This window comes from Aulostomus chinensis, chromosome 15, assembly GCF_037954235.1.
Source record: "Aulostomus chinensis isolate RoL2024-O1b breed Wild chromosome 15, RoL_Achi_v1.0, whole genome shotgun sequence".
Lineage (NCBI taxonomy): Eukaryota > Metazoa > Chordata > Actinopteri > Syngnathiformes > Aulostomidae > Aulostomus > Aulostomus chinensis.
The window spans coordinates 18,607,591-18,624,348 of NC_141334.1; the positions used below are offsets into that span (position 1 = coordinate 18,607,591).

The window sequence follows — 16,758 nt, forward strand, 5'->3', positions numbered from 1 at the left end:
GTGGTCATTTGTGGTGAAATTATATTAAGAAAAAAGAAAAATACTGGCACTTCTTCCACTAGATGGCAGCACCTGTGGCCAATCAAACTTGAAGCACTTCGTCATACTTACGAAGGCTTTCCCTCCAGTCTAAATTCTTGCTTGTGTTGTACGTTGCTTTGGACAATAGCGTCTGCCAAATGAAATTGGAGAATTCGAGAATTTTCAGTTCATCCTTCAGTCCCAATGAACATTCCTGAGATAAGGCATCAACTACAATGGGACATACTTGTTTTGCATTTATCGATATGAATGTACGTCAACCCGAAATTATAAAGGGTCTTGCCCTCAGCTTTCATCTTACAGGCATAAAAATATAATATATACTGAAAAATAGGCACATTTATTGGTCACATATAAATGATTACAAGTTACATTTATTTATATGACAGTTTTCAAAAGGCAAGATGCTTACCACATAACGGAAAGAGCATATAGCCTATTCACAAGTTATAACACATTTATTTGTGGCTGGTATTCTTGCATTATTGTGCTTTGTACTATAAATCTTTTTTTTTAAAAAAACCTATTTCTCTTTCTGTTCATTTCATTCCATACATTTTCAAATTGGGATGTTTAGGGTAAAAAAAAATTACTAATTTCATCCACATGATGGTAAAACTGATAAACTTCTTGGAACATACATCTGGAAGGAATGTCATCAGTATTCACATATTTTATGCAGAACACAGGCAGCTTTGATTTCCCTTTACCAAACAAAAAAAACGTAAATTTTCATTTATATAATTTAGTTACTTATAAAGTGCTTAATAGGCATAGATAGCTTTAGTATGTCATCATATATTGTCATATTATTTGGTATGTTGTTGTTGGTGGAATATTCCTTCAGCAAAGTGAAAGCTGTTATTTACATAGTGTATACAAGTCCTAGGATGGTACACTCCCACCATCTGATGGAGGTGTGGCTCTTCTGAAATCACGACAGTGAGCAGGTGACGCCAGCATCTTCAGAGTGGTCACAGTTGTGCACATTCCAGGATATATGTGAACAGAGCTGCAGGGAGGGCTCGGTGCCGCTGCACTTGAGATTGTCCAGCAGGATTGTTCCCATGCCAGGCCCGAAAAAAGCCTCCCCCCGAGCTGCCATGGCGTCCCCGCAGCCGAGCTGACGGCACACCACCTGGGCGTCAGGGAGGTCCCAGGCGTCATCACATACGGTGCCCCATCCAGAATTTAAGTACATCTCCACACGACCTTCACAGTGGTGCTGACCACCCACTAGTCTCACTGACCCTACATAGACAAGATGGAGTCTTAAAACCATCACAGCTCAGCTGCTTCGACAGCCAGACAGGAGGAAAACATGAACTGGTGTTCTTGTGTATTCCGGGACCTACCGTCAGCAGGGGGTGTGGTGGTGGTGGGTATCATCTGTGTTACTCCAAAGTCACGTGCAAACACATTGAAGGGTGGAAACGCTGAGGGAAACAGAAAAAAACCAACAGTGATGTTCTGCACAAAAACCTTAGCAAACCTCTCTGCCTCAATCCTGCACTTTTCAGGTCATACTGGGAACAGAAAATATTAATACCACTAATAGTCCCCATTATCATGCATATCATATGTCCCCTTTGCAAGGTCTAATTTCTTACATCCTGTGCAACACCAGTGATAAAACGCCTCAGATATCAAGCATGTGACCATATTTCATTAAAGACATCTTAGCTATAAGCTAAGGGAATACAATGAAAAAAGACTGGAGAAAGAAATTTTGCCGGCAGGCAAGTAGGGATGTTGATAAGCCTTGACTCATCCACTGTATTTTTCATGTTCTCTGGCTCCTCTGAGCTCTGCCGTCATACATTGCAATAGAACAGCTCAGCAGGGTGGGCACAGATGACTGGATAAACAGGAAGTAGGAGCTTTCAATGGAGGCGATGACTTATCCCCTTTACACAATATTGTGCATGACACATGTTGTAGTCTGTATATGCCCTGCATGATGTCAGAGAAGTCCAGTCAGTTCTTACGTGCACAGATAACTCCAGCATCCTCGTGATGGCCACAGTTGTGCTGACCCCAGCCCAGGTGGGAGCACTGGGACAGTTCAGGTTCATTTCCATTGCATTCCACATTGTCAAGCAGGACCGGACCTGATCCATAGCCGAAGTAGGCCTGAGACTTGGCAGCGATAGCCATACCGCAACCAAGCTGCCTACACACCACGTTGGCATTGGGCATGTCCCAGTCATCGTCACACACCGTCCCCCAAGCATTTTTGTAGAGGACCTCTACTCGACCCTGGCAGCTGCTGTTTCCGTTCACAACACGAATAGCTGGCCTACCTGCACAAGGACAAATACAAACATTCATCATTGCAGGAATAAAACTGTGTATTCTCATTGAATCTATTTGACAGTGGCATGTACAGCTACAGCGTGATGAGCAGAGTTCAGGGTAATGCTGCCTTTACATTAGGATCTACTCTGCTTGTGTTTACTGAGATTTTGTTACCTTTAGTCTGGGCAGTAGTGCTGACAGCTGTTGTGATTTCAGTGACTGTAACCTCCTCATTTGTCACTGGAAGAAAATGGAACATGAAAAAAAGTAACTTATTATGACTTTTTACATTACACCAAATAATTTTATATTGACAGCAATATACTGACATCATGCCGGGTGATCTGCTGTGTGCTTTCACCACCATGTTCTGTAGTGTGACACAACTGGGGAGAAATGGCTCCCCCTGTTGGTCCTTTGACACAAGTGCAGATGTATTTTTCAAGTGAGGCGAAGCCTGATAACCCATCAAGATATATTTAGATAATATACCTGCACTATTCTGGGTTGACCAGAGTAACCTTGGGCTACCAGTGGGGGTGTTGACAGGAGGCGCTGTACTGGATCCTGAACCTGGGGAGGAGAATACATTTTATAAGTTTGGTGTAGCTGCAATACTGATACTTAACTGAACTCATTCATTCTCACCTCCTTTTTGCTACTTGACCTGCTAGAAAAAAACACAATTTGAGCTCCATTATTTGAATACCAGTATTTTACCCAGAGGTGGAAGTCGTCTTTACAATTCTACAATTTCATTTAGAAGACGCTTTAATCCAAGTCCAAAGACGTAAAACACAAGCAAGAATTTAGACTGGAGGGAAGCCTTCATCAGTACGAGAAAGTGCTTCAAGTCTGATTGGCCACAGGTGCTGCCATCTAGTAGCAGAAGAAGTGCCAGTTTTGTTTTGTTTTCTTAATATAATTTAACACCAACACACCACAACCAATAATTCAACATCAACAATATCTTTCAACATTCAACACATCCAATATTCAACATTGTCAGTGCTAAGTATTCACTAAGAGATGGATCTTAAACCGTCTGACTCCCTCTTCCCCTGAGGACAAAGAGGACAAGGGTCAGATTTAAGTGCCTAGGTGTTCCCTGAACAGCTGAATCTTCAAATCTCTCAAAAAGCAGAGAGGGACTCTGCAAATCTTATGGAGTTGGGCAGTTCATTCCACCATTTGAGAACAGAAAGAGTCTAGCTAGAGATTCAGAGCCATGCTGGGTTGGGAGGACCAGTCGTCTCTCACAGGCAGAGCGTAGCGGGCAAGAGGGAGCGTAGACCTGGATGAGGGATTCTAGGTGGGCAGGAGCCGTTAGTCTATCAAAATAGTCAATCAAAGTATACATGGTCAAAACTGGTAATATCAGGTACTTCAAATGCATAATTAATTGAAAATCAGGAGTTCAAATGAAGCACCTGCTTGTGTAGATAACCTCCTTCTGTGTTCCACACTACCACTGCAGATGGCCAACCCTCTGACAAGATGTTAGTTGTCATATTTATCCAGAATACTTCCAAAAAAATTGGTGCACCCACTGACGCACATGTATTTCAGTTTGGGAATCATGGAAATGTTATTACTTACAGTATATTGCATAAAGTAGCAATTTTTTCCTGTATGAGTGGTTGTAGTTTAATTCATTATATACACTTGCTTTTTTTACTTGAGCCTCTTCTCACCATGTGGTACTGACACAGCTCAACTCTACTTTTAGTATCAGGATTCCTAGAACACACTGCCTCTCAGTGTGGCTGATCACTGAAGCCACAAAACATGAAGCTGCCTGCAGTGCATCCCAGAATCAGCTTGCTCGTGCTCATTGGTCAACAACCAAACACAGGAAAATAGCTAACTCTTTCTCATCCTTATGTGACGTACAGCGGGTAACATAAGTTTCAAACATCACCATTTTTCTTCGTAAATATATTTCTAAAGGCGCTGTTGACAAGAACTTTTCACCAGATGTCAGTAACAACCCATGAGACACACACATGCAAAGAAATCAAAACTTTGAAGCTCATCAGTTAAGTTTGTACTTTGTATTGGTAATGAGAGCTTCAACACGTCTCCTGTATGGAGAAACTCGCTGCATGCATGGCTCAGGTGAGATTTTGTTCCATTCTTCCACAGAAACAGTCTCCAAATCTTTAAGGTTCTGCGGGCCTCTTCTATGAATTCTGATCTTTAGTTCTTTCAATAGGTTTTCTTTTGTGTTCAAGTCAGGTGATTTGCTGGGCCTTTGTATCAGCTTTATCTGCTTTCTCTGTGTGAGAGTTTCCTTGGATGTGTGTTTGGGATCATTTTCTTTCAGAAATGTCCACCCTCGTTTCATCTTCATCATCCAGGTAGGTGGCAGCATTTGTATCAAGAATGTCTCGGTACATTTTTCCATTCATCCTTCCTTCAATTAATTACAAGTTTGCCAGTGCCTTATGCTGAAAAACAGCCCCGCACCCTGATGGTCCCACCTCCAGACGTCACTGTTGGTACAGTGTTTTTGGGGTGATGTGCAGTGCCATTGGACCTCCAAACATGGTGTGTATCATGGCATCCAAAGAGTTCAATTTTGGTATCCAAAGAGTTCATTTTTGGTCTCATCTGACCAGACTGTATCCTCCCAGGATTTCACTGGCTTGTCTAAATGTTGTGCAGCAAACTAAACAAGCTTCAACATGTTTTTTTCTTCAGTAATGGAGTCTTGTGTGGTGAGCGTGCGTACAGGCCATGGCTGCTGACAACGTTACTTCTTATTTTCTTTGAAACAATTGTACCCGCTAATTCCAGGTATTTCTGAAGCTCTCCACAAGTGGTCCTTGGCTCTTAGGCAATTCTTTTGATAATTCCTTTAACTCCCTTGTCAGAAATCTTGTGAGGAGCACCTGGTCGTGGCCGGTTTATGGTGAAATGATGTTTCCACTTCTGGATTACGGCCCCAACAGTGCTCACTGGAACACTCGGAAGTTTAGAAATCCTACGTAACCAATGCCATCAGTAGGTTTTGCAACAGTAAGGTTGCGAAGGTTTTGCGGGAGCACTTTGCATTTACAGTACCCATCATGAGATTTGTCTTGTGGGACACCTTGGCAATGAGACACCTTTTTACAGGCCATCAGTTGGAACTGAACCAGCTGACATTAATTTGCACCGACAAGGAGCAGGATTGCTTCCTAATTACTGATAGATTTAGCACCTCCATTTCTTCATGTGCTTAATATTTTTTACCTGTGTCATCCCATTTTTTTAACAAAGAACTTAATTTATGGACACGGGAGTTTGATTTCTCTGCATGTGTGGGTTGTATGGGTTGTTACCTACATCTGGTGAAAATTTCATGCCAGTAGCACCTTCAGAAATATATTTACTGAGAAAAATGGTGACGTGTTTGATACACGTGCCCCCCCCCCCCCCCCCCCCAACAATGGATATCACTTTTAAGAGGTGGGCAGGCAGAGACCTAAGGTTGCTCTGTGGCAATGTTTACAACCATTCTCATATCTCTAAGACAAATTCTCTTTACCCCGATCTAAGATGTTATGGTATTTTCAGATCAGGCATTACATCACAAACCATAAAGATTTGAATTAAAAATGCTCCAACAAACATAGAATCCTATTTTATTAATATGATTAAACATCAGCTGCCCAACAAAAAGCACATTTCCTTTATATATACAGAAATCTGTTACTCGACACACCAGACAATACTTTTTATATCAAAAGTAAATGGGAGCTTAAGTTAAATATAATAATTGAGAACAGAGAGAGGGAAACAATGTGCACTAAGGGTATTTATAGTAACATGTGGAAGGAGTTACAATGGAAGATGAAGACGAGGTTCTTTAAGACGCCTTCAGTGCTTTCCAAATCCATAGATAACTCAGCTGCAATATAACTTTGGAGAAAATTTGCAATGGTTGGCGACCAATCGCACATATTTTGAGACGACGGTTCCTTTTTGGAAGGGGTGAAGAGCGAGATAGATAAAGTTCTGGGAATTGATTTACTATTCACCCCAAGTCAGCTTCTTTCCGATCGAATTCCTAAAGACATGTACACCAGAGACCAAAAGTGCCTGTTACATATTCTGTTCATGACTGCTGGGAAAATGGTGACAATAAAGTGGACGAATTCACAGCAACAGTTGCACAGCGGAAACAGAAGCTGAGGGAGATGGATGGAATGGAGGCTTTCACTGCTCAATTGCAATTGAGGTCTGACGTCATTGCGAGGAAGTGGCTACCTACAGCAAGCTACTTGTCGAACTGAGGGGAACCCCACACTGTGCTGTAATGTCTTGACTTTATATATTTACTTTTCATTTATTATTATTCAGCTTTCTGGGCCCAAATGTGTATGTGTATGTATTTATATATATGTGTGTGTGTGTGTGTGTGTGTGTGTGTGTATGTGTGTGTGTGTGTGTGTGTGTATATATATATATATACACACACACACATATATATATATATATATATATATGTATGTAATATATATGTCATATATATTCTGTTATGTTGTCAAGGAATGTTCTGTATTGTGTCTTTCAATGTTTAATAAAAACACAGTCCAAAGAAAAGTACCTCTAAAATTACAATGATTGCTGTTAATACTTGACCACACAGATCATCATAAGCGTCAGTTGTAAATTTTAGATTATGTGCTTGTATAATCTAATGGTATAATGGTATACTTGTGCATTTACATTCTCCATGACTAATAGCAACGTACCGGTGCAGGTGACCCCGGCGTCCTCATGATGACCACAGTTGTGGTTGCCCCAACCCAGGCTGTTGCACTTGGACAGCTGCTGCTCATTGCCATGGCAATTGACATTGTCCAGGAGGATCAAGCCGGTGCCGTAACCAAAGTAAGAGTTGGTGTGTGCTGAAACCGCGTGACCACAGCCTATCTGCTGGCACACCACCTCAGCATCATTACTGTCCCAGTCATCATCACACACTGTCCCCCAGTTCCCCTGGTAGAAGACCTCCACCCGGCCCTGACAGGAGTTCGTCCCACCCACCAGGCGGATGGGGCCATCTCCTAAAAAGACACAGGAGCTCTAATATACTAAACAGTTTCAGATATAAAAGATATTAGTGTTGACATGTGTTATGTATGAGAGAGACGGAATGGGATAGAGAAAGGAGGGTGTGGGCCTCATACATGCAGAAGTTCCAGAGAAAAAAAGAGTTAAGGTGAACATATGATAGTCTGCTCAGCACAGATGTTACTGAACACCTCGTCCCTGACAAAAACACCTTTTACAGAGACAATAAGCATCCTCACAAATGCTCTTCACCTGAAAGGAGGAGGCCTTGCTACATCCCCACAGGGGATTCATGACAGCCACTGGACAATCAGATAGACACGTCATGTGTAAACTCAGCTGGATTCTTCTCTGGTGTCCCATGATCCCCCTTGGGTGTTAAGGGAAAAAACACACCTGGGCAACCACAACAAAGGAAAACCCAGCAGACAATAGCCCCGGCCTGGAATTCAGGAGACCTTTGAGGTGTGTTATAAATCCCCCTGGGGATGTATAGATATGACTGCTTCGGAAAAACCTTTGATGTCCACTAACAGACTCTCTTAAATATGGTAATTTATTAATGATATCAATCATACTAGCGCCATCATTCCCATGTTTCTGCATAAATGTTGCTAGGCTAGTGTAATCATCAACTACTTCTGAGAGCTATCATCCTGTGAATTCAAGACATCTGTATTTGCATTTATATGAGCGCTGAAATGAGAAGTGCACATCCATTATGAACTCAGAGGAGAACAAATGTAACATCTCTCCATAAAACTTTATGTAAATCACCCTGACTCATGTTATCAGCTCTGCTCACTGAAGAGTGCTGTCAGATATATTACGTTGTACTTGTTTTCCTAAATGTACATTTAAGGCTGGGTCTTATGATCTGAGGCCAAGGAGCTAAGGAAATCTCCCACGTCATCTCTAATGTCTATTATTTGTTTCATTAATTGGAGTTGATGAGGTAAGCATTCATTAATATTCCTTTTTAAATGATCATGTGCCGTTCATGTGAGATTTGCTTTTTTGTAGCAACAGAACAAAAACTAAAGGATTACTTCAAGACAAACTGCAATCTTGAACCTGATCTGATGATGTGACAGAGGTATGCTAATACTTCCTATCCACTACATTCATTATGCTAAGCTAACTAGCAGTAAGCTGGTCTTTGAGGGTCTCAGCTCCCAAATGCAGCACAGACCTCAGAACGGTATCTAGCTTCAAGTCTGACCCTGATCAGAGTGGCATGCGTTGTTTCCTAAAAAGTTGGTGTTTTCCTTTAAATACAAAAACCCCATTGGCTTGTTGGCAGATGACAAACTCACAGAAACAGAACCAGAAGTACTTACCAAAACCTGCGTTCTTGCGAGACGGTGTGGTGAAATCCCCTAAAGCTTTTGCCCCCACCATTGAAAGTTCTATCAGAAGAAGAAAAAGAAGCAGCGTTATAATTTTTTTCTTTCCTGACAGAAGTTTTATATGAGGGGATGATTCACAATCAGGAGTACAGATAAGCTTTACCTCTGCACGTGACAGCCACGTCCTCATAGTGGTAGCAGTTGTGGATGCCCCAACCTAGACTACTGCACTCACTCAGGTCCGTCTCGCTCCCTTTGCAGTCCACATTGTCCAGCAGGATGAGCCCTGAGCCTTGTCCAAACTGAGAGCTGCTGCCCACCGCCACAGCAACACCACAGCCCAGCTGCCGACACACTACCTTGGCATCCACCATGTCCCAGTCATCATCACACACCGTCCCCCACGTGTCATTGTAGCGCACCTCAACTCGACCCTCACACCTGTTACGTCCGTTTACCAGTTGCACTGTCGGGAGAGAGGTTAGCCAGATTTATGAGTCTCTTCATTCTTTTGATTTTTCTTGTGATTATTGAAATGTGGACTCTTTTTTTTTTTAAGGAATTGAGTCAACCTGTGTTACTCGAGAGGAGCAAACAGACTTGCTGATATGACAACAGTTAATGGATATGAAATCCTACCAATTTAAGTCACACAACAGGTCACAGAACTCCCATCCTCCTTCAGCAACCTCGCTGCAGGAGGATCTGACCCAGCAAATACGTTATTGAGGACTTTTGGGAAACAGAAAGCTGAGAGAGTGACCTTGTTTAGAAAACCTCAGGCGCTAATCTACCTACTGCACTCTTTTTCAGTGACGCAAGGCTTCTATTGCATGTGCTGGATGGAGGCCTGAGGACGGGCTGTGTATCTTGTTCTTACCTTGGTAGTGCGTCCTCACTGGGGTTTGCACGTCATTGGCTGATGGAGAGGAGATACGGGAGAGTGAGTGAGAGAGAGAGAGAGAGAGAGAGAGAGAGAGAGTATGGTCAAATTATTTGCTGAAAGGTGGATCTTGGCCTTCCAGGGTTACTGTACTCTATATCTATTTTCCTGTAATACAAGACACAGCCTGAAACTATAACAGGGGGCTTGTTTAGACCTCACACTCTCCCAGTGAGAGACATGTGTTCCTGTTCCATCAGTTCAAGATTCTGTTGACCAACACAAAAGCATGCAACATCGAAATAAATAATACAGTAGAAAAGATCATTTCTATGTAGAAGTGTCACCACTGCGTTATGTAGGTTAAGTGTATGACATGAGCGTTCTGGTGCAATGTGAGGACATGCTGGAGGATGTAGATGACTCTCAGTCGCCTACAGACAAACATCTTTGGTTTCAACAACGCTTAAAGAATTGACAGGGAGTTTTCGACCATAACACAAAATATAGGTCGATTCACAGGCTTCTCTTACTTGTTTCGTATAGACACCTACACATGATACATGCTAAACACAAGTATTTTCTTTTCACAGGTATGCATATGTGGGCTAATGGTGTCGCATGAAGACTACATCCTTCTTAATAGGGTACAGTTGTTGTAAGGAGACTCAGAATATTACGAAGTGGCAACTTCAATACTACTTACTGGGTAAAGCCCGTCTGCTTATTTTCATGTCTCCTGCAATTAAAATACAACATGTTAATATGACACACATTTGGTAACATTACTGAAGTGATGAGCTCGTGTCAACACAATTGAATCATGCAGAATACAGCATATAGTTGATCCATAATCTCCTGTGAGTAGAATTAATCCTGGCTCTCAACTGCTTGGCTTATTGTCAGCTATGACTGGTAAAAGCAGTGGCTGTAGATACAAAAGACCTCATCAACAGGTAACACTCAGGTACGCCTGGGCTCCGAGTGTGAGGAAACATTAACACAAAAGAAATCATCTCGTGTGTTACGTTCTCTCTCAGTGTCCTCCTGGAACCTGCATTTTTTTTTTTTTTAAAACATTTCAAAACTTAAACTCAATATAGTTGGAATCGCCAAAACAATTATGCTAATCCTTTATTTAATTGTTTGAAAAGCGAAGGAACGCTGTTGGGGGAAATTTTGGAAGTTAAAGTCTTGAGTCTGGCAGTTTTAGATAAATCTCGGGAGTCAGTTTCAGTTTCCTCACCTCTACTTTGCTCACGCTGCAAAAAAAAAAAAGGGGCTTTCCAAGTATATTTGTCAAAGTTGAAGTAGAAAAAAAACCTTCTTTGTGAAAGTTTAACATTCTCTACAAAAAACTATTTCAAGAATCCCATAGGAGTCTTGAAACGTTGAGTTTTTTGGCTTGTGATGAGCAGAATTTATTTAACATTCTTAAAGTCAGATTATATTGTCTTAAAAAAAAAAGCCCCTTTGAGATGCTACATGTGAATTGATCCTCGCTTGAATTTTACAGTATTTTGCTGACTTAAAGAAATCCGACAAATAGACTTGGTAAGATTGTGTTTTTCTTGTAGTGATAATCATCTATCTGACACTTGAATTGTTGACACAAATTACGCTTCAACTCTACGGCTCATTTCATTTTCCCTCTACAATCATTGCAAACGTGGGAAATGAATTTTGAGCTTTTTGCGCCGATTAAATCAGTTTAACAGCTTTAATGCTAAGCACCATATCCCAAATACTGTATCTTCTACTTCTAAAACATATAGAGAATTTTTGCAACGATATCCTTATGAAGGGTAACATTGACATCTGGCAGCTTTGAGGAGGATGTCTTGAGTCAGTCAGCTCCAACATGGCACCTGGAAAGCTCAGTCACATCTCAAGAACCATTTTGTTAAAAGCACGTAGTGAAGTACGAGGGCTGGGTATTGGCAAGGACTGCAAACGATATGTTACCATAAATATTGCAATACTCCACATAGTTTACTTAAAATTTCAAACTAAAGCTGAAACTTGCTGTGTACAACTTGGGTAATCTAATTACATCACATTATCATGATAGCTCAACAGGCAAACTGAGCTGAAGCAATTACATTCAAAATTTCCATTCCAGTTGATAGGAAGGATTTTTGCAAAGGTGCACTGAACACACAAGTTATTACTGCCATAATATATGATTTATATTCTGATATATTGTTTTATCAACATTATTGCAAAGTAATTTGTGTGTTATTAATGATGCTTACAGACCAAGATTTTAGATAAGTAACCATGGGATAGCCAAGAGATTAAATGAGTAGTATGTGTTTTACACATTAACAATTATGTCTTGAAGCTAACATTTCTTTTGAAAACTCCTTTCAACACAAAGTCTCCACTCACCGAGTCGCAGCAGCACACTGACGGACACCAAGAAGAGGGACCCTAGCAGGGACACCAGGAGCCAGACGGCCGGGTTCCAGCACCTGAACTCACTCTCAACCACACGCTGGCCTCGCATGGCTGCCTGACTGACCATACACCTGCAAAACACACACACACACACACACACGCACAGTGTTACTCTCGATGCAGTAAACCTACCACCAAAAAAACCCATCACTATCTCTTGTCCTGGGTCTGTGTGGACTAATTACAGTATTGGATTGTTTCTCCATTAATGGTGCCTGCAGCAGTTGAGGCGCTGCAGTAGGTATTGATGCTAGTCTAAGTGCAGATTCGGGACAGGCGTTGATAGCAAAGTTGTTTCCAGGGGTCATGCAAGTGGTGTTCATGAGAGACATTTTCAACTAAAAACATAAAACACATAACAAATGGTGCAAATGATACGAGCTAATGCACCCATGCTGCTGTTAGCACAAAATGGCCGTCATGCAGCAGAGGTGATAGCAGAGGAATTTAGCATCGGCATCAGCTGTGGTTGGAGAAGCAGGGTTGTGTTACAGATGGACACCTGCGTTGTGGTTTTCAATATACAAGGGGATTTCCTTTCGACAAAGAATATTGTGATTCACTGACAATCACTCACTATTGAGAGAGAGAGATAGTAGCGCACTGCAGGCGGACATTGAATACCCCGCATTCTTGTGAGTGAGAAAGTGGGATGAAGGACAATTTCTCAATGAATGCTTCAGTAAGATATATAACAGTGTGATGATGTGATCGAACTAACAAAAAGTGTCCCGTTTTGACACGCATTTTCACGAGAAAATAAGTATGTTTAATTCAGGGACGCTGGTTGTCAGTATTTGCATTTATGTCTGACTTTCAAATTTCACATCTGCTTGTAAGGAACACATCTCATGGCACTTATTTACAGGAAGGTTGTCATTAACTGCAGTGTGTGGCTCAGCTTCTCAGGTTGTTTGTCTTTTTGCTCAGAGAATTCCCCTGACCTTACACTGGAATGTGTATTAGGGGATGATGAGGGTAGAATTTGATATTGGCCCCTGGAGATAGTGGACATTCCGGGCCCAGGGGGCACAAAAAGACATTTCTGCTTTCTGTGGTCCCCATCGTCAGGCCTAAACGCTGCTTCCTGCAATCTGTCACTAGAACCATCCGAAACGCTTCGGCACCTGATGACACGGGGGGGGGGGGGGGGGGGGGACGCCTCTTGTTCCCTTGGAGGGCAGGAGGCAGAGGAGGAGGGGTGAATGTTAACATCTTGAGCCACTGAGCTGTGTAGACAGTTATCATCGGCTCAGGTTAATTTAACCCATGGCAAATGCAGCACAATACTGGACTGTTGTTGTTTTATTTTTGTTTGTTTTTTTTAAATCCAGGTCCAGACTGTGTTGAACCTGAGGTCTCAGGTGAGGCACGGAGAGCCCACAGAGAAGTGATTGTGTTTCCAATTGGGAGGTGGAGATTTAACGCCAGCGGTACACTCAAGAAGCGCGGCTGTCTCATTTGCAGACTGTACCGTAACAAACCACTCGAAACTGTGGGACAAATGGTTCAGTTATGGAGGATGAAAAATTATCTAGTCCCCAATGTTGTGTTTTTCAATACTCCATTCATAGTAGGATGTAGTGCAGATCCGCTGGGGAATAATGTTGCCTTTTGTGTTGCCTTGGCTTCCCCTCCCTTTTCTATTCCCCGCGCTGAGAAATAGCTGAAAGATCTTGGCCTCACAAAAATACAGCCAGATAAACCCATGAATAAGACTGTCAGTCACCTAAACTGGGTGAATTTAGCGCAGTTTAAACTGAGAATCTGCATTTGTCAGCGTGTGAGTGTCACCCTAGCACCGGCTATAGAACTGGATGATAATGATAGTACATTAATGAGGGATAAGACTACTCGAAAATTAATTATTTATGAATATTGGAAGCTTTGAAAGTAATTCTCACAAGAATCGGCATGCCTTGTTGTCATCTTCGTTTTTGTAACATGTCCAAAAAAAGAAACCTGGGGCTGACGGTCAGCCTTCCATCGTTTTAATCAAATGTGCCGTTACAAAGAAAAGAACTTCAGTGACAGAAAGACACTCATACCTGTTAAATACACAGACATACTGAAAATTGTATTTAAAATACATACCTCTTGTAAAAGTACGTATCTTCAACCAAACTGAAAAATAAATAAATTAAAAAAATAAACCCGTATCTTGTAGGAGAGGAAAAAAAAAAACCTTAAAGAAATTATCCTCTGAGCTCAGCAAGCAGCTTAATTCCACAAGTTACACAGAAACTTGGAGTAGAAATAGAGAAGACAGGACACGCTCTCATCCAGGTCTTTCATCTCCTTAACCCTGCATGACTATAAGTACCGGGCTTCAGAGTCACAGATTACGTAAAACAATAAATCCCACTGCATTGTATGTTAATATTCTAATGCCCTGTATCTGTCTATGCTTAAAAAAGCAGGTGGGGCCAAAAACAAAGACAGTGAAAGCTAAACCTTCACGGTTACCCCTGCATCTCTAGTTTCAGCTCACAGAAGGTGCAGTCCTGCTCATCTCTGCACACACACTCGCACAGGGAGACAGCTTTGATTCTGTATGTGTGTGTGTGTGTGTGTGTGTGTGCGTGATTGTGAGACCCTGAGGCTATGAAGTTTTTCAAATGACCATGTTTGATCACTGTAAACGGTTCTGAATATTTAATAAAGAAATGGCAGTGAATGAAAGTTACCGGCGAGATGAAAAGACAATTCAAAGTCAACATTATCATCTCAGCTTCAAGTGCAGCTTTGAACTCCCTTCCTCCCTTTTTTTGGTCAGAACTAAATGAGTAGTTTGCTTGAATACTGACACCCCATGCGTTATCAACATGAGCTCACCCTCTGTATTTACTTTCCCTCAAAGAAAATTGCGCATCAATTAGTTTCCAAGTTTTTTTTACCATCAGGAGGTCAAAATGTGTGCTATTCAGACGAATCGTGTGCTCCATGGTTTTCTCTCTGGTCTCTGTACCAGGAAAAACCCAGGGCCTCTAAGGCTTGTTCAGCAAACACTAATCCTTCCTGATCCTGAGAAACGCGTGTACCGTCTGAGGCTTTTGTCAACGTTTTCAAGGACGTATTCAGCGCTCCTTCCCCCGAATCAATCTGGAAGCCTAAATAAAACAGAATCAGCTCCTTTAAGCTTCACAGCCTCACTGGTGGATATTTTATTTGATGGGGGAGCAGCAAGAGACCTGGATGGAGAAAAGTTGGTCAACCCCTGATTTAGTAGAAAATCTGCTCATTTGAGGGGGGGAGGAGGAGGAGGGACTGCCCGCCGTGTCTGTTAGTGTATACCTGTGTAATTAAGAGAATATATAACAATAATAATATATTTTAACGATTATTGTTGTTGTTTTTGCAGCGCTACAAGACAATTTACAAAAAGAGCACGGAGGAAATACGGTGAAATTCAAGTTTGCATGTATATACAGAGTCCTGTATATTTTCAATTCACTATGTTTTTTTAATCATGATGGTTAATGTCCTCTATGGACCCCCAGATGATTTTAATAAACAATAAACATTAATCGCACTGCTAAAGCTTTGTCCGGAGACCATGAACAGAATCCCTAACACACATTTATATCATGAATCTCTCTGTCCTTAAAATTGAGGATGAATTAAATTTGCAGGGTTTTTTTTTTGTTGTTGTTTTTTTTCCAAAACTAACATTAATCTTAATGGAGTGGTGGTGTTGGCAGTTAATAATATTTTGCATTTTCGCTTCATCTACAGCTGATTAAAGGATTAATATGAGATTTGGTATTTCGTCTAAACTTTGAGGGCTTGGTGAAAAAATTGCTTTGGTGTAATTTTGGCTTAAAATGGGTTTTATTCATCATTCTAAAGGTCTTTATGAGCTCCATCACATAATAAAAGAATAGAGTCACAATATTTTTACTTTCTTTTTTTTTAACTTTGTATGAAAGATGAAAACAAAATGTTTATTTGATGCTTTGGCTCAAATGTAACAGTTTGTATTTTTTAATATAAATGATCTTTTAAAAGATGAATTATTAGAATTCTAACCACTATGAAAGTGTCCATTGCTTAAAGATGTTATTTCCTATTATTGTTTTTCTTTTACTACTGTTACTTAGATCAGGTGCACTTGAACAGCGTTTAATGGAGACCCCGGGACGTGCAGTAAATATGTAATTGGGCGATTTAAAGTTACAAAGCATTAAAATTAATGCAAAATGCAGGCTTAAAATTTGTGGCTGATGCATGGAGAGCTCTGTACAGTTCAAACACTTAAGAGTATTAACAGAAGTCACACTTAATCAACCACTGATCGCTCATTTTTACTGTTCCCCCATTAGTTGTAGTTTCGTTTGTGATCATTCTGAGTGTCATTGTGATTTTTCCCACAAAAATACTATTGTACAGCAACAGAATTATTTATCCAGTCCATATTTTGCTATAATAATCATACACTTTTATTCAAACTTAAAATGTGAGCTGTTCCAGCTGTTTGCTGGATGTCTCCAGTGGTGGGTGTTGGCATCCCGTTTCCGTTAAAACTGCACATTTAAACCAAAGCGTGATCTTTCCCAAACCACACCCAAATATTTTGATGTCTAACCCTCATCACCCAGCTGTGACATCAGGAGGTCAGAACAAATTAATTATCAGCTTGGAGGACTTTTTTTTTTTCAAACC

The 16,758-nt window shown here is 41.1% G+C and overlaps 1 protein-coding gene across 1 annotated transcript; it reads right to left on the reverse strand.

Moving 5' to 3' along the window:
- Positions 1 to 387: 387 nt before the first annotated feature.
- LOC147249051 (scavenger receptor cysteine-rich domain-containing group B protein) lies at positions 388 to 14,586 on the reverse strand. Its single transcript, XM_086226581.1, has 12 exons — positions 14,191 to 14,586; positions 12,028 to 12,167; positions 10,343 to 10,375; positions 9,634 to 9,672; positions 8,917 to 9,219; positions 8,745 to 8,813; positions 7,083 to 7,397; positions 2,833 to 2,913; positions 2,515 to 2,580; positions 2,031 to 2,345; positions 1,398 to 1,478; positions 388 to 1,293 (listed from the first exon to the last, which is right to left on the reverse strand). Exons 2-12 carry the CDS (start codon positions 12,161 to 12,163, stop codon positions 977 to 979), a joined length of 1,755 nt encoding a protein of 584 aa, XP_086082707.1. The 5' UTR covers positions 12,164 to 12,167; positions 14,191 to 14,586; the 3' UTR covers positions 388 to 976.
- Positions 14,587 to 16,758: the final 2,172 nt, after the last annotated feature.